Genomic DNA, 19,510 nt, shown 5'->3' on the forward strand with positions numbered 1-19,510 from the left:
TGGGCCTACAAGGATATTATACGTGAAAAGCATGTAATTCCACTTGTAATATAACACGTATGATTATTACAGATTTTGAAGGGAAAATACGTATTAGTCATTCCTATTTTTCTGTTCTTATGTAGCTTACGTGAAAATTGATTTACACTTGTGTTAAGTGAACTGTGGGCAAGTCCCTACTCTATCCTTATCACGTGAACTCTTCATTTCATCACTCGTCGTTAGCCGCGTGTGTTCTGATGCAAGAGTGATCGACAGAATGCGTGGGAACATTACTGAACAGTTGTTGAAAGATGTTTCCAATTGTGTTGCTTTCTCCCTCCAACTGGATGAATCTACAGACATCAGAGACAGCCCAGTTACTACTTGCTTTTACAACAAACATCATGTGTCGTGTTATTTTTACCAATATTTTCGCTTAAAGCGAGGTACGACGATGGGAGGGGGTGGCAGATCACTGGCAGTACACTACACTCTAAGTCTAGAGTGCAAGGTCTCTTCCCCCTCGTTCGATCCCTACTGTTCAACAGTCACATTTCATGCAAGTGCCAGTAAATGTGGGCCTGCGGGCAGGAAATAAATACATACATCGGCAATTACTTTGTGTTTATGCATACAGACAGACCATAATTTGCTGTGAAGTCTTCTTGCTGCTGAAGAGATGGAGTTAAGCCAAAATTAGCAATCCTGCCTAGTAACAAAACTGTCATAAAACCTAGATTTTCTGGTAGATTCGAAGCGGAAACCTCCCTGATGCAAAACAGGACTGGTTTGACGAGTAAGCCACAAAATACCAGAAAGCATCACGCAGCATTAGTAGAAGTGAGACGATGTTTCGTAGGAGCGTACTGTTTCCATCTTGAACGTAAAAAAGTATGACGAAACATCATCAAAAACCTGTAAGACAGACAACATGCAAGAATTACTGGGGTTTGGACTTTCTCCATCGTCCGGTATTCTACAAAATAGAAAACACGACGTTTCAGAACCTTGATCTGCTTCCGTCCTCGGGTGAGGGGGTAAAACACCTATGCAGTTGGACCCCTTAGAAAGAGCTAATCTCTTCCCCCCTCAAATCCAGTTTCCGAAACGTCGTGTTTTCTATTTTGTAGAATACCGGATGATGGATAAAGTAAAAAAATCCCAGTAATTCTGTGTGTTATACATCATCGTCAGAACCCTTTAGAACTAACATGCTTGCTTCAGTTCTGAGGATGGATACAGTACGCTCCTCCGAAACGTCGGTAAACATCTATTAGTTCGGACCTCTATCCCTTACACGTCGATTCCCTGCCCAACACACCCTTATATACCTTTTCACTGTCTTTTTCCTAGGCCAGCAAAAATGGCTGTTTTCTGGGTCACCTTTAACTCCTGTTCTCATCTCCTACTGGTTCGTTCGGTGATGTGTGACACACCAGCGGTTTCATCCTCTCCCATGGCGAGCCAATGGGAACTGAGGTTCCCTCTTCCATTTCCCTCCAGCTTCCTATATATTCTGAAATTTCTGGCCAGCCGATTACTCTGCTTGTCACCTGCTTTCACGCTGGTATCTTGATGGCTTATTCTTCTACCCTGAAGATGTTCCTCAGAGTCAGAGTTACTTTACGACCGGCGGTTTACCGCCAATCATTCTTGGAGACAAGCCCCTTGAGATTCACGACAGAGTATTCTATTTTCCAACTGAACATTTGCGATCATAGTCCATACGTAACATCCTCTCTGATGAGGGCATGGATCTGTCGTTTACAATTGTTACTGGCCCTCGTCAGCACCTTCATTCTCAGGTCCCAGGCTCGCGGGACTATGGCCACATATTACTGTCTCAGATTCGAGACTCCCCCAACCTGCGGGCCAGGCCCCCGTATTTATATCCCCTAGGAACAGGGTGGTCCGGCTATACCCCTCACGGACTGGGTTCCATTTTCGTCGTCTCCTACGTCTCGCAGAGCTACGGTGGAGGTATTCGATCCCACCTCCACACGAGATGCGATATGTTTCTCCGAAACGCCTGTTGGCTTTCAAAGGACCACACAGAATTATATCCCACCTGTGTGAGAACCTCAAATCCTACAGTGGCTGGTTAGTTCGTCTGGTAACACCGAACTTGAGGGCCGTGGGTTCTTACCGTAACCCAAAGCTGGTTGGTACAAGAGTTAACAGAACCCACAGCAGACATACACTAACAAACCGGTGTGCGCTGTTCATGGAAATGATGTCTGGTGTGTAACGACGAATTTGAGGGTCGTGGGGCCTTACCGTAACCCAAAGCTGGTTGGTACAAGAGTTAACAGAACAAACAGCTGGGAAACACCAATGTACCAAACACGGTGCGTTCTGTTCATGGAAATGATGTGCTTATGCAACGAGAAAACGGAAGACTCTACGTTTATTGTTGTAGACACGAATGGAAATAAATTCTTGGTTTACGTAACTACTAGGCAATATTTCTGCAAGACCGTGATGAAGTCTCGTACAAGCCACGATCCGGAAATCTCAGGCAACCTACCAACAAGGGAATCGTATAATCACAACTTCCGTCATGTCAGAGATGAGAAGAATGGCTGTTCGTCCGCCACTTCCTTTCGTTATACCGAAGCGGGACGGAACTATGAACATGCAGAAATGGAATGTATATAGGGCCGTAAAATAATCCGTGGATGACTGTAGCAGGATATTTCGGCATGAACTCAATTGGGGGGGGGGATACACGACTGAAAGACGTCGAAATTACAATTTCGAGTCAACATTCTTTCATAACCTGTACTCTTCAATTAGAATGATCAAGTCAAGGTGGATAATATGGGCAGAGTTTGTAGCACGAATGGGAGAAAGAAGAATGCATACAGGATATTAGTGGGAAGATCAGAAGGAAAGGGACCACTAGGAAGACGCAGACAGAGGTTCGAGGATAATATTAAGGTGGATCTTGAAGAGACAGATACGGCACTTTGGACTGGATTTATCTCGCTCAAGATAGGGACGAGTGGTGGGCTATTGTAAAACGATAATGAACCTTCCGGTTTCTTAAAGTGTTGGGGAGTTCTTGAGTACGTTTACTGCTTTTAGACCTGGCCTCTAGAGTGGACGGGGCACGCGTTAGTGTGGTTGGTCGGGACAAGCCGGAAGGTCGTGGGTTCGATTCCAGATGTCATTCGATTTGTTTCAATTTACATAATCCTTCCAGCCGCACTATGGCTCTGTGGTCGACTCAGTGTCTAACAGAAATGAGTACCAGTGATCTTCCTCGGGCCGCAAAAGGCTGTCAACCTCACCGCCATCTGCGAGCAGACGGTTTAGAAAAAGTGGAAGTCTCGACGTCTCACAACCCTATGGGCCTTCCTGGCCTGTTACACGGATAGCTTTAGTTTTTACCTTTTACTTACGGCCTCGTTAGATAAAACAAAAGAAACAACCGCCATGTTAGACTTCGTATCGCCCCAAAACACATACCACAGAAGAATGTAAGAATAAATATAAATGTTTTATTTCGAATGTATATTTCTCCACGGAAGGCTGTACAGTGTATCTGCGTACTTGTCTAGCCACTGAAACACATCGATCAGCTAAGCAAAGAATTACAAACACAGCCCCCGATTAAATACGCATTAAGAGATACACTCGCCCGCTAGACAGGGCATAACTCTACCCGCTTCACAGATAAGCAAGGCAAGTCATGGCCGGGGCACAGAGCAGGGGTGGCCGACCTCGCTGCCCCACGAGTACAGAACAATTACACGTTTGTTTCTTATATCGCTTATTTTACGACGTTCTAAATTAGCGTCGAATGACTGAAGAATCACGAGTCTGAAAGTATACGAAATGAGACGTTTGTGCCCAATTGCGGACCTGTCTTAGCATCTGCATGGACGAAATGAAGAAGAATAAGGAAACCCGACTATTCCCATTAGAAATTTTGTGCTTTACCTCTGCTCCTTCAGGCGAATACCGTAACAGTATGTTTAAATAGGCCACAACCGCCTTCCTCCACGTCCTTTCCAGTTTTGTTAGTCATAAATCATCCTATCGCTGGACACTAGAGACCGGATAGCGATCGGCTACGGGCTGGATGGTCAAGGGGTCGGAGTTCGAGTCCAGGTGGGCGCAAATATTTGCACTTCTCCATGACGTCCAGACTAGCTCTGGGGCCGACCCAGCCTCCTATCCAATGGGTACCTGGGGCTCTTTCCCCGGAGGTAAAGCGGCCGGGGCGTGAAGCTGACCACTCACCTCCAACTAGAAAACGTGAGTCTATACTTTTAGTCCCCCATACGTCTTCAGGGCGTAGTGTCTAATTAGTTAAGCACAGGGACAATTTTACCTTTTACCACCGGACATTACACAGCCTATCCATCTATGGCTTTAGAGTCCTTTGTTGAACCTTCGCCGCATTTTCAGTTTCTTAATCTTATACACATTCGGCGGGACTCTTTGGACGGGGGATCAGCAAGTCGCAAGGCCGCTACCTACACACAGAACAATACAAATAGGATAAACGCACACAGACATCCATGCCTTGAGTGGGATCCGAACCCATGATCCCATCGTTCGAGCGAGCGAAGACAGTTCGTGTTTTAGACCGCGCGGCCATTGTGATCGGCCACTACACAGCCTGCGTTACCGAAAAGTCGTTTAATGAACCACATCCAACCACGAGAACCAGTCGCGAATTTCCAACATATATCCAGTCTGATACACAACACTTGTAACGCAATCAACAGAAATACTTCACTCCGGATTTGAGGTTCTCACAATGGTGATTGTGACCCCACGTAATCCCATAGTTCTGTGACGTTTCGAAGGAGAGTCTGCATACATCTTCACGGTCGAAGACATGTTACACAAGCAAACTGGACTTACTTCTTGTTAATTTCTTGCTTGGTTTACTCTTCAGTCCTGAAGATGGAGGCAGTACTGTCACGTGTTACAGTGGTTCCAAACGGGGTTTTGGTTTGGAGACTGGATTTATTGACCACTTCAACGCATGACTCGCGACTACATTTAATTATGGCGCCATCGCTAATCTCCTCACTTTATAAATCACTAGCGCACACGCCAAGTCTTTTCCAGCCCGCAGTGTCTTCACTAAACGTTTCCTAGTAACGGCTTAAACAATAGCTATTCCTCTGCTTCACGGCTCAAGCCCTCTCTGAATGGCGACTCCCAACTGCGAGTTCTTGCTCTAAGTCCTTTCATCACAGACTGACTTTCAACTAGCCATTGAACTCCCAGACTGGTGTTCTCGCTACAGAACCCCCTGCATGGACGGAGTAAAAAACCCGTCTCCGACAGTTCCTCCATTGTTGCATGCGTAGCCGTTGCCACGGGAACCTGTTCACAGAGCCGTTCCCTAGCAGCGGCTGTATATCTTTTCCTAGTTAAAAAATCTGTTGCCTAGCAGCGAATGTTATTTCGTTGTCCGCTTCGAGGTCGCCACCCAGCAACGGCTCTACACTCTACAGTACGTTCCTCCAAAATGTTCAGTAAACTTCTATCGGACTATACGGCGTTACAACCCAGAAGATAGTACACTTCGTACTCAATCATATTTTGTTTCCCTAAAAGTAGCATTTAAAATGTGTTCAAGTTCGCTCTGGCCACCCATAACATCCTGATATCTCTTGGTGCTGGTCACATTCCTATAGCGGTGTGGCCCGAACACTAGCAACTGTTTAGTCAGCCCTGTAAGCACTCCAATTGTGATCTTGTGCTTACGATACAAAGCAGCTGTGATCGTCAGTGTTCAACACCGAGTCTATTTAATCTCAATTTATCGCCTGTTTCTTGTTAATATTCTGAAGGCCATTCTTCTTGGAGTATTAATGGAACAAGCAGCTGACGTAAATACTCTGCGCTTCAACGTTTCATGGTTTACCATCGAACCTTTACAACAAGAACATCCAAACTCAGCCCTTATGCTTTCTACAAATTTTGGAAAAAGAAATATCGTTATCACGCCACCGAATGGGCTGTCCCAACAACAAGGCTCCGGGCTTGTATACGGGAAGTGTTTGGTTCGAATCTCCGACCGGGCACAGGCTATCACTGGGGGCTTTTCGTGGTTTTCGTCAGTTTCTCCAAGCAAATACCGCGATACAACCTCAGACGAGGACACGACCAATCCCTTCGCAGTTTTCATACGTAACCCAATCCTTCGATCCGAAACTATACATCCCCCAATTCAGTGGCAGTGCCATAGCTCAGGCTCGAGCCCAGGTTTCCCCTGCCAATTCTCATTCCATCAACTGCTCCATATTCATCTATCACCCGGGACTGGTACAATACGCCAGTTAGTGGCCCAAGTACCAAGTGGACTCAGTCACGCCACCTCAACAAACTAAAAAATAAAGACTAAACCACCCCGATACAGATAGCGCCGATAAATAACCAATTTAAATATCACTGATACCGACGACGATGACCCAACCGGTAACGTTTCTGTCTTGTATTCGGGAAGTGGCCGGTTCGAATCTCGGAAGGTAAGCTTAACACTAGCATCAGGCGTCTTTTAGAAACAAATTTCACGGACTCTCACAAAACAGACTTTATTATTCTTCTTCTGCTTCCCTCGCAGGATCAGGCATCAGACTGTTTCGACCTCAATCATGACACTCTACATGTCTTCCTTTATCATTTCGCATCTGTTTTGTTATTGTATTTCCTACGTCATACCTTATCAGAAATGCCGCTTCCACCGATTCTTCACAGATACTCCTTACATTTCTCCAGTTTCAGCTCCTGCTTGAAGACAATTCTCAGTTCTAACCTCCTGTCTTCATTTCCTACTCCATCTGTTTTACTGAAACCGTTCGCAGATCTCAGCTGCCCGCTGTTAGTCTGAACCGCCCACGACGCCATTCCGTACATCAGTATTGGCACTGTCATGGCTTTGTTAATTCTAGCCTGTTTTCTTGAAATCGTTCTGAACACGTTTCGAAACCTACTTAATTCCCTGCTAACGTCTTCACCACACATAACATTGCGACCCGTTATAAAAAAATAAATAAAATACTCTCCTGAAAGCTAAATGCACAGGCTGCACGTGGGCAATTCCGGATATTCCTATTATTATTATTTTTATTGCTAGTGGGGTGGGACTAAGTCCCTTGACCTGCGGCCACTTCTGGCCTATTGTACCAGCCCCAGATGATAGGTGAGGGTGATTGTGGAGCAATTGGTAGAATGAAGATTGGCAGGGGAAACCGAAGTACTCGGAGAAAACCTGGCCCAGTGCCACTTTGTATACCACAAATCCCACTTGACCAGACCCCGGGATCGAACCCGGGCCGCCGCGGTTGGAAGCCAGCGACTAACCGCTTGAGCTATGGCGCGGCCTGGATACTGCTACACAGTGTCTGTAAATTACTGATACCCTTTTGTTTGTTAAGTATTAGAGCAGCCGGTCACGGTAGCCGAGCGGTCTAATGAATGAACTGTCTTCGCTCATTCGGAAGCCAGGATCGTGGGTTCGAATCCCTCCCAAGGCATGGATGTTTAGTATGTTTGTGTTATTCTGTGTGTAGGTAGAGGCCTTGCGACGAGCTGATCACTCGTCCAAAGAGTTCTACCCTCTGTAAATTGATCATGAAACTGAAAATCAGAGGCAGTGGCACAAGGGGGATGTAGATCCAGCGAAAAAAAAAAAAAGTAACACAGCTATGCAGTTGTAACTAGTGCCATTTGAATGACAAACTATGAAACTTTTATATTACCCTAAAGACGCCTACCTAACGTGAGGTCAATTCGTGACCCGACAAACGTTCAGTCTGTAATCCAGCTCATCTCATACTCTTTGTGACATGTTCATGTGGTAGAAGTGACACAAATACTTGCTCCTTTAGATAATCCCACAGAAAGACCTCTTCTTTGCAAGTTGCCTACATAATGCTAACAATTCCTAAACAGAACATTGCAAATCCGAAGATGGGAGCGGGATGTTCTTCGGAAACGTCGGCCTCCGCCTATAAGACTGAATTGAAGAACGATCGACCTCAAAACGTATCTAAGATTTGAGCTTCTCACAGTGGCGGGATATAACGACGTGTTGTCCGTTTAGGTCAACCGATATTTCGGAGGAAAATATCGCCTCCATCTTCAGGGAAGAATATAGTGTGGAAGAAATGAGCGTGAAAACAATTACTTAATGATCCGCACTGGAAACAATCTCTGCAGACGATACAGTATCGTTAAATAACAATACGAACCAAACGAACCATTAACTCCTGGAAACATGCGTTTTACTTTCCACCGAGATGTCCGTCTGACACGTCACTTGGCTGAAGTGAGGAGGCCTGATAATAATCGCATTCGCTGCTTTTACTTTTTACGTGCATCGCCCTTGAACCACGTCTGGTTTTGCCAGAATACATAAATACAATACACGTTTGCCCTCGATTACAAAAGGACTTGCACGTAGAGTCAATTCAAGGCTAACACCCAGTCAATAGGACATCAGCCACGGTGGACGTGGAAGATAACTCCAGACAGACTGAAACCTGCCAACTTAACATGTTTCTTTGCTTGAAGTCACAATAGTGGCACCTCCAACTTAAAACAAACATCACGAATACGGAACGTTGTAGCTATATAGTAGGGTCCATGCTAGATTTGTGGTTGCCACACCGGTATCGATATACATTCACCGACGTTTCGGAGGAACATATTGCTTTCATCTTTAATACTGTCAAGTGTAGGGGTGCGTGACTATTAACGGATTTTGGATTAGATGATTGGATTTCTTGACACCTTATACGCGCAACTCGTAACTACAAGTAATACAGCTCTATCGCTGATCTAGACACTTCACAAATCACTAGGACATGCAAAATCGTATCCTAGCAACGGATTTCAACACAGCAGTTATACCAGTCTCGCTGTAATTGCAGCACACATGAAGTATTCTCTGCACAACCTAATTCCTTTCTTGCCACTTCTTAATTATTCTGCCAACTGCCAACTCCATAACTCAGCTCGATTTTAATTCTACCTGCCCGAGAACCTTGTCACAGCCTCGGGGTGGCCCCCACAGAAACACAGATTCCTCTATTCTTGCGTGTTGATTCGCTGCTGCTAACATGTGTTCACCGCACAGTTGCGCAGTAACGCGAGCGGCGTGGGCCACAGAAAACATCGCTCTTCTATTGTCGTGCGCGGTTGCTTCCGTGGGAATGTGTTAACGGAGCGTTAGTTTTCTTTCGTTACTATACCCCTGAAAAGTCAATATAAATTAGTGAACACAATCCCAATATGGGATGAGACATCGTTCCTGAATGTAGAAGGGCGCGCATGTTGAAGCTGTTTAGAATTCTGCAGTATTGATTCTATAGGTTATACAACTTTTTAAGTTACACTTTCATATTCCATACATCGTTTTATTTTGTTGTCTCCGGTTTGAAAATTATAGGCCATGGAAACCACGACAACAGAATCACCCTGTACTAACAACGATCAGTAGCACACGCCGATCAAAGTGGCCGCGCGGCATGAAATGTCTTCGCCCGTTCGAACTTTTGCACCGTAGGTTCGAATCCCACTCAAGGCATGCATGTCCGTGTTTAATCTGTGCTCGTGTTAAGTAGCGGCCTTATGACGGGCTGATCCCCCCCCCCCGGCCAAGGAGTCCTACCGATTGTCTAAGATTAAGAAAGTGAAGTGAAAGATCAGCAGCAACCAGAACAAAGAAAGTGCAAGATAAGAGAATTAGACAGATAGACATGGAAAGAGAGACATAAAAGGGCACGGAAAAGCCCAACATAAAGAACTGTAATAAACCATGGAAGACAAGAATTAAAGTAGGCACAGAGACAGACGGAAGTAATTCGAAACATTCCAATATGCGGAAGCAGTGCTGATACTACAGCAAAGTGAAACATGGCGCCGTTTGTACATAACACGAAACTGGGGCCTAGTCTGCTCTGTCTATGTAATGTAATATGTACGCCTTGAGAACACAAACAATTCCTCCTCTCCTGCCTCGCATTTAACCTAGTCTAGACAGCAATGGAATTTACACATAAAACGCTTAAAAAACTCCCCTTGTGAGCTTCAATCCCCGCTGGATAACAGTTAAGACAACAAAGCTTAAACTACCTCTTGAACACAGGCAGCTGATGTATGATACATTTTGTAGCCCAGACACTCAGCGGTGCTTATCACAGCACACAGACTGATCTTTGGAGAGATCAGCGTTGAGAATTTACACCAATTTTGCAACTGATGCTTGTGACAAGAACATCCTTCTAAGGAAACGGGACACATAATATCTTTAGGTACAAGGAACACCAAATCAATTCAAGGCACACATGACCAGGTGAGCGGCACGCCAAAAGGGGTACAGAGAAGCCGCAATAAAAAGACAGAAGAGCAGACATTCTCAAAACACCAAAATTGAGAATAACGACGTGCATCAGCGAGTACTAGTGACATAAGCGGGCACAGTGTAGTAGATTCCATCAAAATACGTTGCCTGAAGGTGGCCTTGTGAGGTTAAAACATGTAAAAAAAGGTAAAGCTATCCCTCTAACAGGCCGTGAAGGCCCATAGGGTTGTGTGACGTCGAAGCTCCCACATTTTCTAGGCAATCGGCTCACAGATGGCGGTGAGGTTGTCAGCATTACACGCCGGCCGCCCTTTACCCCTCGAGAAGTTTCGTGGTACTCATTTCTGTTAGAGGCTGAGTCGACCCCAGCGCCATAGCTGGAAGGATTAGATCAACTGAAAAAAAATCCACCTCATCAGGACTTGAACCCGCGACCTTCCGGCTTGTAGCACATATCTAGATATAGAATATATATTTTAATGATATTTTAAGAACATTTTAACTTGCATTTTAGTGAGCTGAATAAAAACGTGTTTCGCATTACAGACGGAAGAGAAACTGCACATGTGATCTGAGGATTGGTACTCAATCTACAGTACTTCTACTGAGTTCCAATGTTGACCCTTTAAGGTCCAGTGGTTACTGTCTGTAACATCTTCGTTTTGTATGCTGCTCACGGAGTGTCTATATTTTTCGAATGACTCTCATAATAAACACTGATTTTTATGCATCGCTTAAAATTTAAAAGTAGGCTTATGCGATCTGTAATTCTTCCCCTATTAACTTTAGAATGCCTGAACCAATCTTTATGAAACTTGGTATGTATGACACTCGAACCCATCTCAACGGCGTACTTCATAAATCTTTTCCATAAATTTCTCCGTCTGTATTTTATCTTCATAGTGTTGCTAAGCAACGGCTCGGCGGAAAAAAGAAATGTTACAGCGGCAACGAAAACACACGCAACAATAGAAGAATCGCTGGAAGAGTCGTTTTACATGCGGTACGTGTCGTATCAAAGGCAAGTAGACGATCATTTCTTTTCAGAACTTCTTGGTAAATGTTATTTATAACAGATTCAAGTTTAAAAGGATTAAAATGCCGTATGTAGTTGAAGCAGCAGTAACTGTATTATGGAGACACGCCGGGTCTCTCAAATAACATCAAGCAAGTGGGTCTTCTCCCGAGAACTCTTGTGCATATTAATAAATGCTTCCCCGTATGCTTAATAATAAATGCTTCGCCAACACAACACGAATTTAGATGAGCACAGTCAACGAGTGACAATCACTGGAAATACACTCCTGGCTGTGGCATTGACTAATATGCTTACGTGTAAGCCCAGCTTGATGTCTGTCTACACCAGAGGTTAGCGTACTATCCTAGCATTATCAGGTCAGAAGTTCGATCACAACTAAGAGTTCTAATCATAATATTAAAAAAACAATAAACAATGTAAGTATTATGACAACTAGTCACTTGAAGCAACTCCCGAAACGTCGTGCCAACTAAATATACCTAAAAACTACTGGAAATATCTAATACAACAAGGACAGGAAATTAAGCCCAGCTTGATGTCTGTCTACACCAGAGGTTAGCGTACTATCCTAGCATTATCAGGTCAGAAGTTCGATCACTCTACACCAGAGGTTAGCGTACTATCGTAGCATTATCAGGTCAGAAGTTCGATCACAACTACGAGTTCTAATCATAATATTAAAAAAAACAATAAACAATGTAAGTATTATCACAACTAGTCACTTGAAGCAACTCCGGAAACGTCGTGCCAACTAAATATACCTAAAAACTACTGGAAATATCTAATACAACAAGGACAGGAAATTTGTAATATGTTTGCATTTTGAAAAGTAACTACATGCAATTTAATTAGCATTACATAAGTATCTGTGTTTAATAACTTTTATGCTCAAATAATGGACGAAAATACGAACGAGAGTAAATGTGAATTTATATAAATCATGTGTAGTATACAATACGGAGTGACTATATGAGAATCAATGACCATTACGAGTATATGCTTATGCAACTAATAACACGGAAGTACGTGTAATCTGCATTACATACATTCACTCTTAAAGGTTCTGTGTTATCTTCAAGGTAAACCAAATTTTCAGCGACGATATTTCATGAACCTGGCTTAGCAAGAATTCAGCGCCGGCTCGTAAACTTATCCAAACGTGGGGGTAATGCCGATAAGCAGATAAAACTACAATTATATTAACATATTACAAAAATACCAACGACAACAAAAGTGAATTTATATAAAAATCACATATTATATAAAATGGAGTGACTATATGAGGCCAAATGTTCAGTAAGAGTATATGCTTATGCAATTAAAAACATGAAGGTATGTGAAAACTGCATTCTTTAATCTACGATATTTCAACTACCTTCGTTTAGCAAGAATGCAGTGGCGGCTCGTAAACTTATTCAAACGTGGAGGGTAGCGCCGATAAACAGATAAAACTACAACTGTATCCAGATATTACGAAAATTCCCATACATTTTTACTTTAAATTATAATCATTTATCAATTTTTAAACTTCTATTTCAACTGAACACCATAATTCACAATCACCGCTCTCTACGGTTTCTAACGGCGACTTAGTGATAACACATCAAACATAACTCCGTTACCTGCATCAAATACATTGTGGTGATCCTTGAGTGCAGTTCCCAGTTAGTTGTATCCCAAGCAGTAGAAGTTCGTTTCCGTTCAAGAAGCAGTTGGGCTCATCTCAAGTTCGAACTGCACCGTCCAAATCCTTGTGCCTTCGCCAAGGTGGGCTTCATGCGGGCCTTCCTCCTTGTCACAATCTATTCTTACCCGAGATCTACAGAGCGCTTGGGCGCCAAGTGTAACCAGATGCTGTCCACACACACATGTGGAGGAACACACGCAGAAGAAACACGCTGTTAACGTAGCAGATGATGTTCTACATCCAGCGAGAGGCCAAGAAAGTTAAGATACATCAGTTAGAAAGAGTCGGCAGTCGGCCAGAAAGCAAGTACACTCATTGTCTTCAGGGCTGAAGTGTTCTTAGTATGGGCTACTGTGCACAGCAGTCAACTCAGAGTTTACGACATAACAAGTCTTAGTTAATTAATATCTGATATTTTATATTAAACATTTATCTCACAACGAACTAACTTTGAATACAGGCTTATCATTCCTCGTTTGTGTTAGTAAATATATTTCTGGCCACAATATATTAGTGAACACATGTCAGTCATACGCCACTGAATGGATTTATGTATTTTCACGTAACATTAAGTCATACAAAAGACACACAATCCCATGAGGACTGAAACATGTAGCAGGTAAAATAAAATCCAATCTGAGTAATATTGATTGATCATCAAATAATTTGCTACGTTGATGGCTAACCTTAACAGGATGCACACTGTGAAGACACATAACCTGATTTTTAGAGTTCGGGTGTTGACGCGTCTTAATATTCGTTATAGTTCCGTAATTCCAATTCGATTTTGAAAATCGTTTCTGAACTGCATTAACATACCCTCTGAACCGTATCGTCTGCACATAACCACACACACGACACACGCTTTGCCTGCAACTTCTGCACGTACTGTATTAATATTTTGTTGCCTGCAGTTCTGTTTGTATTTCCTTCCTCAGTACCGCTAAGATAATGCCGCGAGTTTCAATATATAACCTTGAAGAAACAGCAGCAGTCCCTGCTCCTCAGCGATGGCGAAGCAACACATTACCGCGTCCCATACTGTCTGTGACATCCGTGGTCAACATCATACTCACCGTGACCCACTTTCGCATTTCGTCTCTGAGCGAGTGTTACTGGCTCCAACGCAACTTAACCTTCTGACCACGCGGTTCTTTTCATGTCTGAATCACTACTAGGTGATATTTTATTAAGTAATTACACTGTCCACTTACTAACACCCTTCTGTTTATGTGGGAAAACAAAATCCAGATATCCCATACTAAAATATCAATTCCTTTAATGAAATATAACACACTCGAGTCCTACTTAAAAACGGCCAACAATACAGGTGGGCAACGCTATTCTATACGGAGTTTAGATAACACATATGACAACACTATATTTGGTTGAACGCCGCTACATGATAAGCCTTCATTTTAAACACAATAATCCCAGTTCCGAAAGCACACACACACACGTACATACTCTGTTACGAAAGCCGGATGAATCACTCCACGTACAAGCCCTTCATCTTCTCACGTTCACAGAGAGAATGAACACTCCTACTCTGCAAAATACAGTAGTTTCTTTATCACGTTTATCTTACAAACATGACAGGTGACAGCATTTATCTTTAACCATTAAAATTGGCGAAAATATGTAATCTTCTAACACACAGATGGACGGAATTAAACATAAATAGACAAAACGTAGATTTCCAAGACGAATGCTACTGTTGTATTGAATGGTTCATATAACTGACTGGCATAGCTCCAAAACGTTATACGAATAAACTAGATGACGTATTAGGAACAGGTTTAATGTGAAGAAACGAGTTCTACAAGTCTGCGAAATATACAGACCAATCTAAACAGTCGATTTAGGTTACAAATCTCACGCACACGATTGAAGTTGCCTACGGCGGGGAAAGGTACGCACACACAGATGAGCTTCATTACTCTTAAGACACCAACTAGTTTCTCCTCCAACAATTTCACTTCTCAGTGTTTGTGCCCACACAATATAATATTTGCCTAAGCTTCGTGCATACCACGTCCGTACTTGGCGCACGCCACACCAAAACTGTTTCGAGCGCTAGGCATGTCAAGCTACGATACATGACGTCCCGTGCCAGCACGGCCGGCCCGCAGGCTCGTCGTTACATTCCTGTCCCTGTAGCATACTGAAGAGACATGCCCCACTGCCTGCCTTCATGCTCCCAAAACGCTCGGTCCCTTTGAAAGCATAAGTGGACTTCATTTGTAACAAAGCCAACGCAATGTGTCACCGCCACATTCTTCTGTGTGCGCAACAAAACTTTTCAACCTATTTTAATTAAACTGGTTTTAACCATTTGCTCTTAATATTCACTTTTTTTTCCCCTTGGCACTACAGCCCCAGTGGGCGTAGGCTTACCTCCATGAACTTCTCCGTTCACTTCGGTTTTTCTAGATCTTACACATTCGGTAGGACTCCTTGGGCGGGTGATCAGCTCGTCGCAAGGCCTCTCTACCTGTACACACACAAACTAAACATCCATACCCTGAGTGGGATTCGAACCCACGATCCCGGTTTCCAAGCGAGCGAAGACAGTACATGCCTCAGACCGCTCGGCTACCGTGACCGGCCACGACTTATTTTAACTGCATTAATTTCTGTAACCGTTACAAATCTATGTTCAACAACATATGTAAAGTCCTTCCTTCGCAGTGCCAGTAGTTGCCGAAACATGTAAAGGCAAAATTTTTACTCACACCCATTAACCCTTCAAAGCCCAGTGGTTACTATATGTACCACCTGTTTTAACACACTAAAACACACGTGGGATTTAGGAGCAGGAGGAGTTTAAAAGAATGTATTGAGGGCACCTGGAGAGACTGAAACCACGCAAGAACGTATCCAAGATTGGCTTGAGCTGGATGAGGGAGACCCTGCATTTCAGCTTCTGACAGAGGAAGAAATTTCTGCAGTGATTTTTCTTCTATATACGTTTTCGTCAGCACCATCCATCCATTATCAATCTATGGTTCTACAGCCCCATTGTTGGAACTTGGCCGCTTTTTTTCAGTTTCTTAATCCTATACACAATCGGTACGACTCCTTGGAGGGGGATCAGCCCGTCGCAAGGCCGCTACCTACACACATAACAACACAAACACAGAATAAGCGCACACACAGACATCCATGCCTTGAGTGGGATTCGAACCCACGATCTCAGCGTTCGAGCGAGCGAAGACAGTAAAAGGTAAAGGTAAATTTGTCCCTATGCTTAACTAATTAAGTTCTATGCCATGAAGGCGTATGGGGGAGTGGATGTATAGATCCACATTTTCTTGACCTCGGCACTAGTTGGAGGTGAGTGGTCAGCTTCACGCCTCGGCCGTTTTACCCCCGTGGAGGAGTCCCCGGTACCCATTGTATAGGAGGTTGGGTGGACCCCAGAGCCGGTCCCGAGACGATATTAATGCAGGAGTAAGTGCCTCCCATATATTTTTTATTTCGTGGGGTAAGGTTGGATTGAGTCCACTTCGCACTTCGGCCACTGGTGGGCTTACTGTACCAGCCCCGGATGATACATGAGTGTGAAACAGTTTGTGGGATGAGAATTTGCAGGGGAAACTGAAGTACTCGGAGGAAACCTGACCCGGCGCCGTTCTGTCCACAACAAATCCCACATGACCTGAACTGGGCTCGAACATGAGCAGCCGTGGTGGGAAGCCGGCGACTACCCGTTGGCTTGTGAGATCACCATTTTGTGTCGAAATGCCATCAAAAAGCGACACTGAGTAAGCCTAAAAAGGAAGTCTGTACCAATATTTCGACATATCTTTGTTTCTTAGCAGCGCAACCAACGTCCACAACATCAACTGTTTTTGACTCATGCTGTTTTCACAGACAATTATTATTATTATTATTATTATTATTATTGGAGGGGGTGGGTTTCCCCATGCACCGCGACCAGTTTGATCTATTGTACGTCCCCTTGTGATATTTTACCAGTCTCTATACCCTACCGGTACTGGTGCGTGCCATCAGTCCCGACTCAGCCAGCGAGTTCGGCCTCTACTGGCTCAGCGGTATCTAGATGCTTCCCCCATCTACCAGAGGCGTTAGAGATTATTGTTGGGCGGGAAATGTCCTTACAAATTTAGCTCAGAGGTCTCCTTGAGACATGAAGTTCTTTTACGTGCCGTAAAGCTACGGGACCCACGGCTTAATGTCCTTCCCGGAGGACTTGTTCCCTGAATTTTTCCGCCCTTAAAAATTCCACGACCTCCGCCGGGTTTGAACTCGCGTACCTTGAGTCATGAGGTGGGAACGTTACCCCTAGACTACGGAGGCCGCTTTTCACAGACAATAGTCTAAAGACAATACCTCAGAGTTGCATCTACATACATGACATGTAAAAGCCTCGAATATATCATGTCTCTCTGTCTCTGATATTTCCTGTGCTGTCCATGAATATAGTGCGTGAACAGGCCAGGAAACAGCCAAAGCGTATGTAGACTCAAACGTATCGACCAGAAGTACGGTGAACGGTAAGGCCTATCTCTAGATAACTGCCTCGGAACATTCCCTTATTCTCTACACACAGATATGATAGGATGCGACTGTTCACCATATACTTTACTAATGTAGGGTGTACAGCATTCGAATGCAGTTCAGGAATGATGGACAACTTACGCCGAAGACAAGTAGAGCAGAAAACCAGTGACTGTTCATTTTGTACAGTTTTGTTGGTAGTAGGAGGAGCCGGGATAGTTCAATCGGTATAGCTACTGGCTACGGGGCTGGGCGACTGACGGGTCGAAGTTCGAGTCCCGGTAGGGTCAAGAATTTTCTATTCTCCACGTCGCCCAAACCAGCTCTGGGGCCCACCCAACCTCCTATCCAACGGATATCGGGGGCTCTTTCCCCGAGGATAAAGCTATAGGGGCATGAAGCAGAACACTCATCTGCACCTAGTGCCGAGGTCAAGAAAATGTGGATCTATACATCCACTCCTCCATACGTCGTCACGGCGTAATGCTTAATTAGTTAAGCACAGGGACAACTTTACTTTTTTATGTTTGTAGCAGGAGTGGCCGTGCGATATACGACACGAAATATCTTCGCTCGCCCGAACATTGGAGACTTGGGTTTGAAACCCACTCGAGGCATACATGCATGTCTGCCTCTTGTGTAGGCAGAGGCTTCGCGCCCGGCTGATCCCCCATCAACGGTGTTCTACTAACTGTCTGTACGATTCATAGTCTTCCAACACACCAACTAAGCACCAAGGCATAGCGAAAACCAACCTCGCAATCCACGCTACAAGCTGATATATCCATTCGCCTCAAAATAATCGGACACCAGCTCACATCTAGTCACCTACAGCAAAAGAAGCCCCTTGTGCTGACCAATCAACACACACCTACACGCAAAAATAAAAATCTGGTACACCAAAAACGCGTGCAACTACGAAGTCCACCTACAACGCACACCTATCAACATCTTAAATATACCACCCTCCATTTTTACAAATATTTATAAAAAATCTACCTAAATTACTGAAGCTACTTAATTTTAACCTTCCACGTACCAGGAAGAGTCAGCAAATAGGTCACAAATAGAAGTAAAAATGGATGGAATACATTCTCTATGTGTATCACTAGGTAGCAGCACAGTCCAGCTTCATGTCAGTGTAGGCAGCAGACGAGCATGCGCATGCACAGAGGCTGGTTTCAGTAGTCAAAACGACAACCGTACTACTGAAGAGCAACGTTCTGTTATGTGTCTTTTGTGAACAATGGGACTCAATGCAAAAAGAAATATCTTCTGTTTACGGTGGAAAGTGTTTGTCGCGTAAAGCGGTTCACAAGTGGGTCCAGAAACATGGTAAACGTTTCGCTGATGACGAAGAGGTTGGAATGGAAGTGCGGAAGTGGCTGAGACAGCAGTCAAAAGACTTCTATGCTGCGGGTTTTCGAGGCACTGGTAAAGCGATGGGGCAAGTGTATCAGTGTTGGCGGAGAAATAAATGTCCCTCCCCCCCAGGTTCGAAAGTCACATGTTATACGTTCTATACCCATTTGTGGCCTATTTTCTGCCTCTCCCTCGTAGAACATACATCGTTCATGAATGTTACTGTCTTTATTGATGAAAATTAAATGTAAAAAACTAATCCATTTTAACTGGCAGATGACCACCTGATGATGATCTCTACAGATCAAAACATGTAGTGGGATACAGAAAATAAAACTCAGTTCCAACACCCTAATATCAGTTTCATAATCAGCAGGGTCCGGATTCTGATGACATGTCATCTTTTTTTCCTTGTATCCTATTCGAGCCCGTAAATATATAAATCCCGGAGATGAGCTGCTGGTTACAGAAATGTAACTTTTATAGGTCATTTTTAAGTTTTAGGTCATTCTTTAGGTTTCCTGGTAATTTTTCGGTAAATTTTTGGACTTTTAATGGCACACGCACTTTTGTCACTTCA

At 43.9% G+C, this 19,510-nt stretch overlaps 1 protein-coding gene across 2 annotated transcripts in view; it reads right to left on the reverse strand.

Moving 5' to 3' along the window:
- The window catches only part of LOC111866670, a 321,755-nt gene that overhangs the window by 280,626 nt on the left and 21,619 nt on the right, over positions 1–19,510 (reverse strand). Inside the window, exon 1 of one of the 2 annotated variants that reach the window (XM_023855848.2) lies at positions 12,980–15,114. The exons of the other annotated variant lie outside the window; for it this stretch is intronic. Within the exon in view, the coding sequence (XP_023711616.1) occupies positions 12,980–12,994 (15 nt within the window). The 5' untranslated portion in view covers positions 12,995–15,114. Of the gene's footprint in view, positions 1–12,979; positions 15,115–19,510 lie in introns of those variants that run through there. 2 annotated transcript variants of the gene reach the window in all.

Source organism: Cryptotermes secundus, unplaced genomic scaffold, assembly GCF_002891405.2.
Source record: "Cryptotermes secundus unplaced genomic scaffold, Csec_1.0 scaffold54, whole genome shotgun sequence".
Taxonomy (NCBI): domain Eukaryota; kingdom Metazoa; phylum Arthropoda; class Insecta; order Blattodea; family Kalotermitidae; genus Cryptotermes; species Cryptotermes secundus.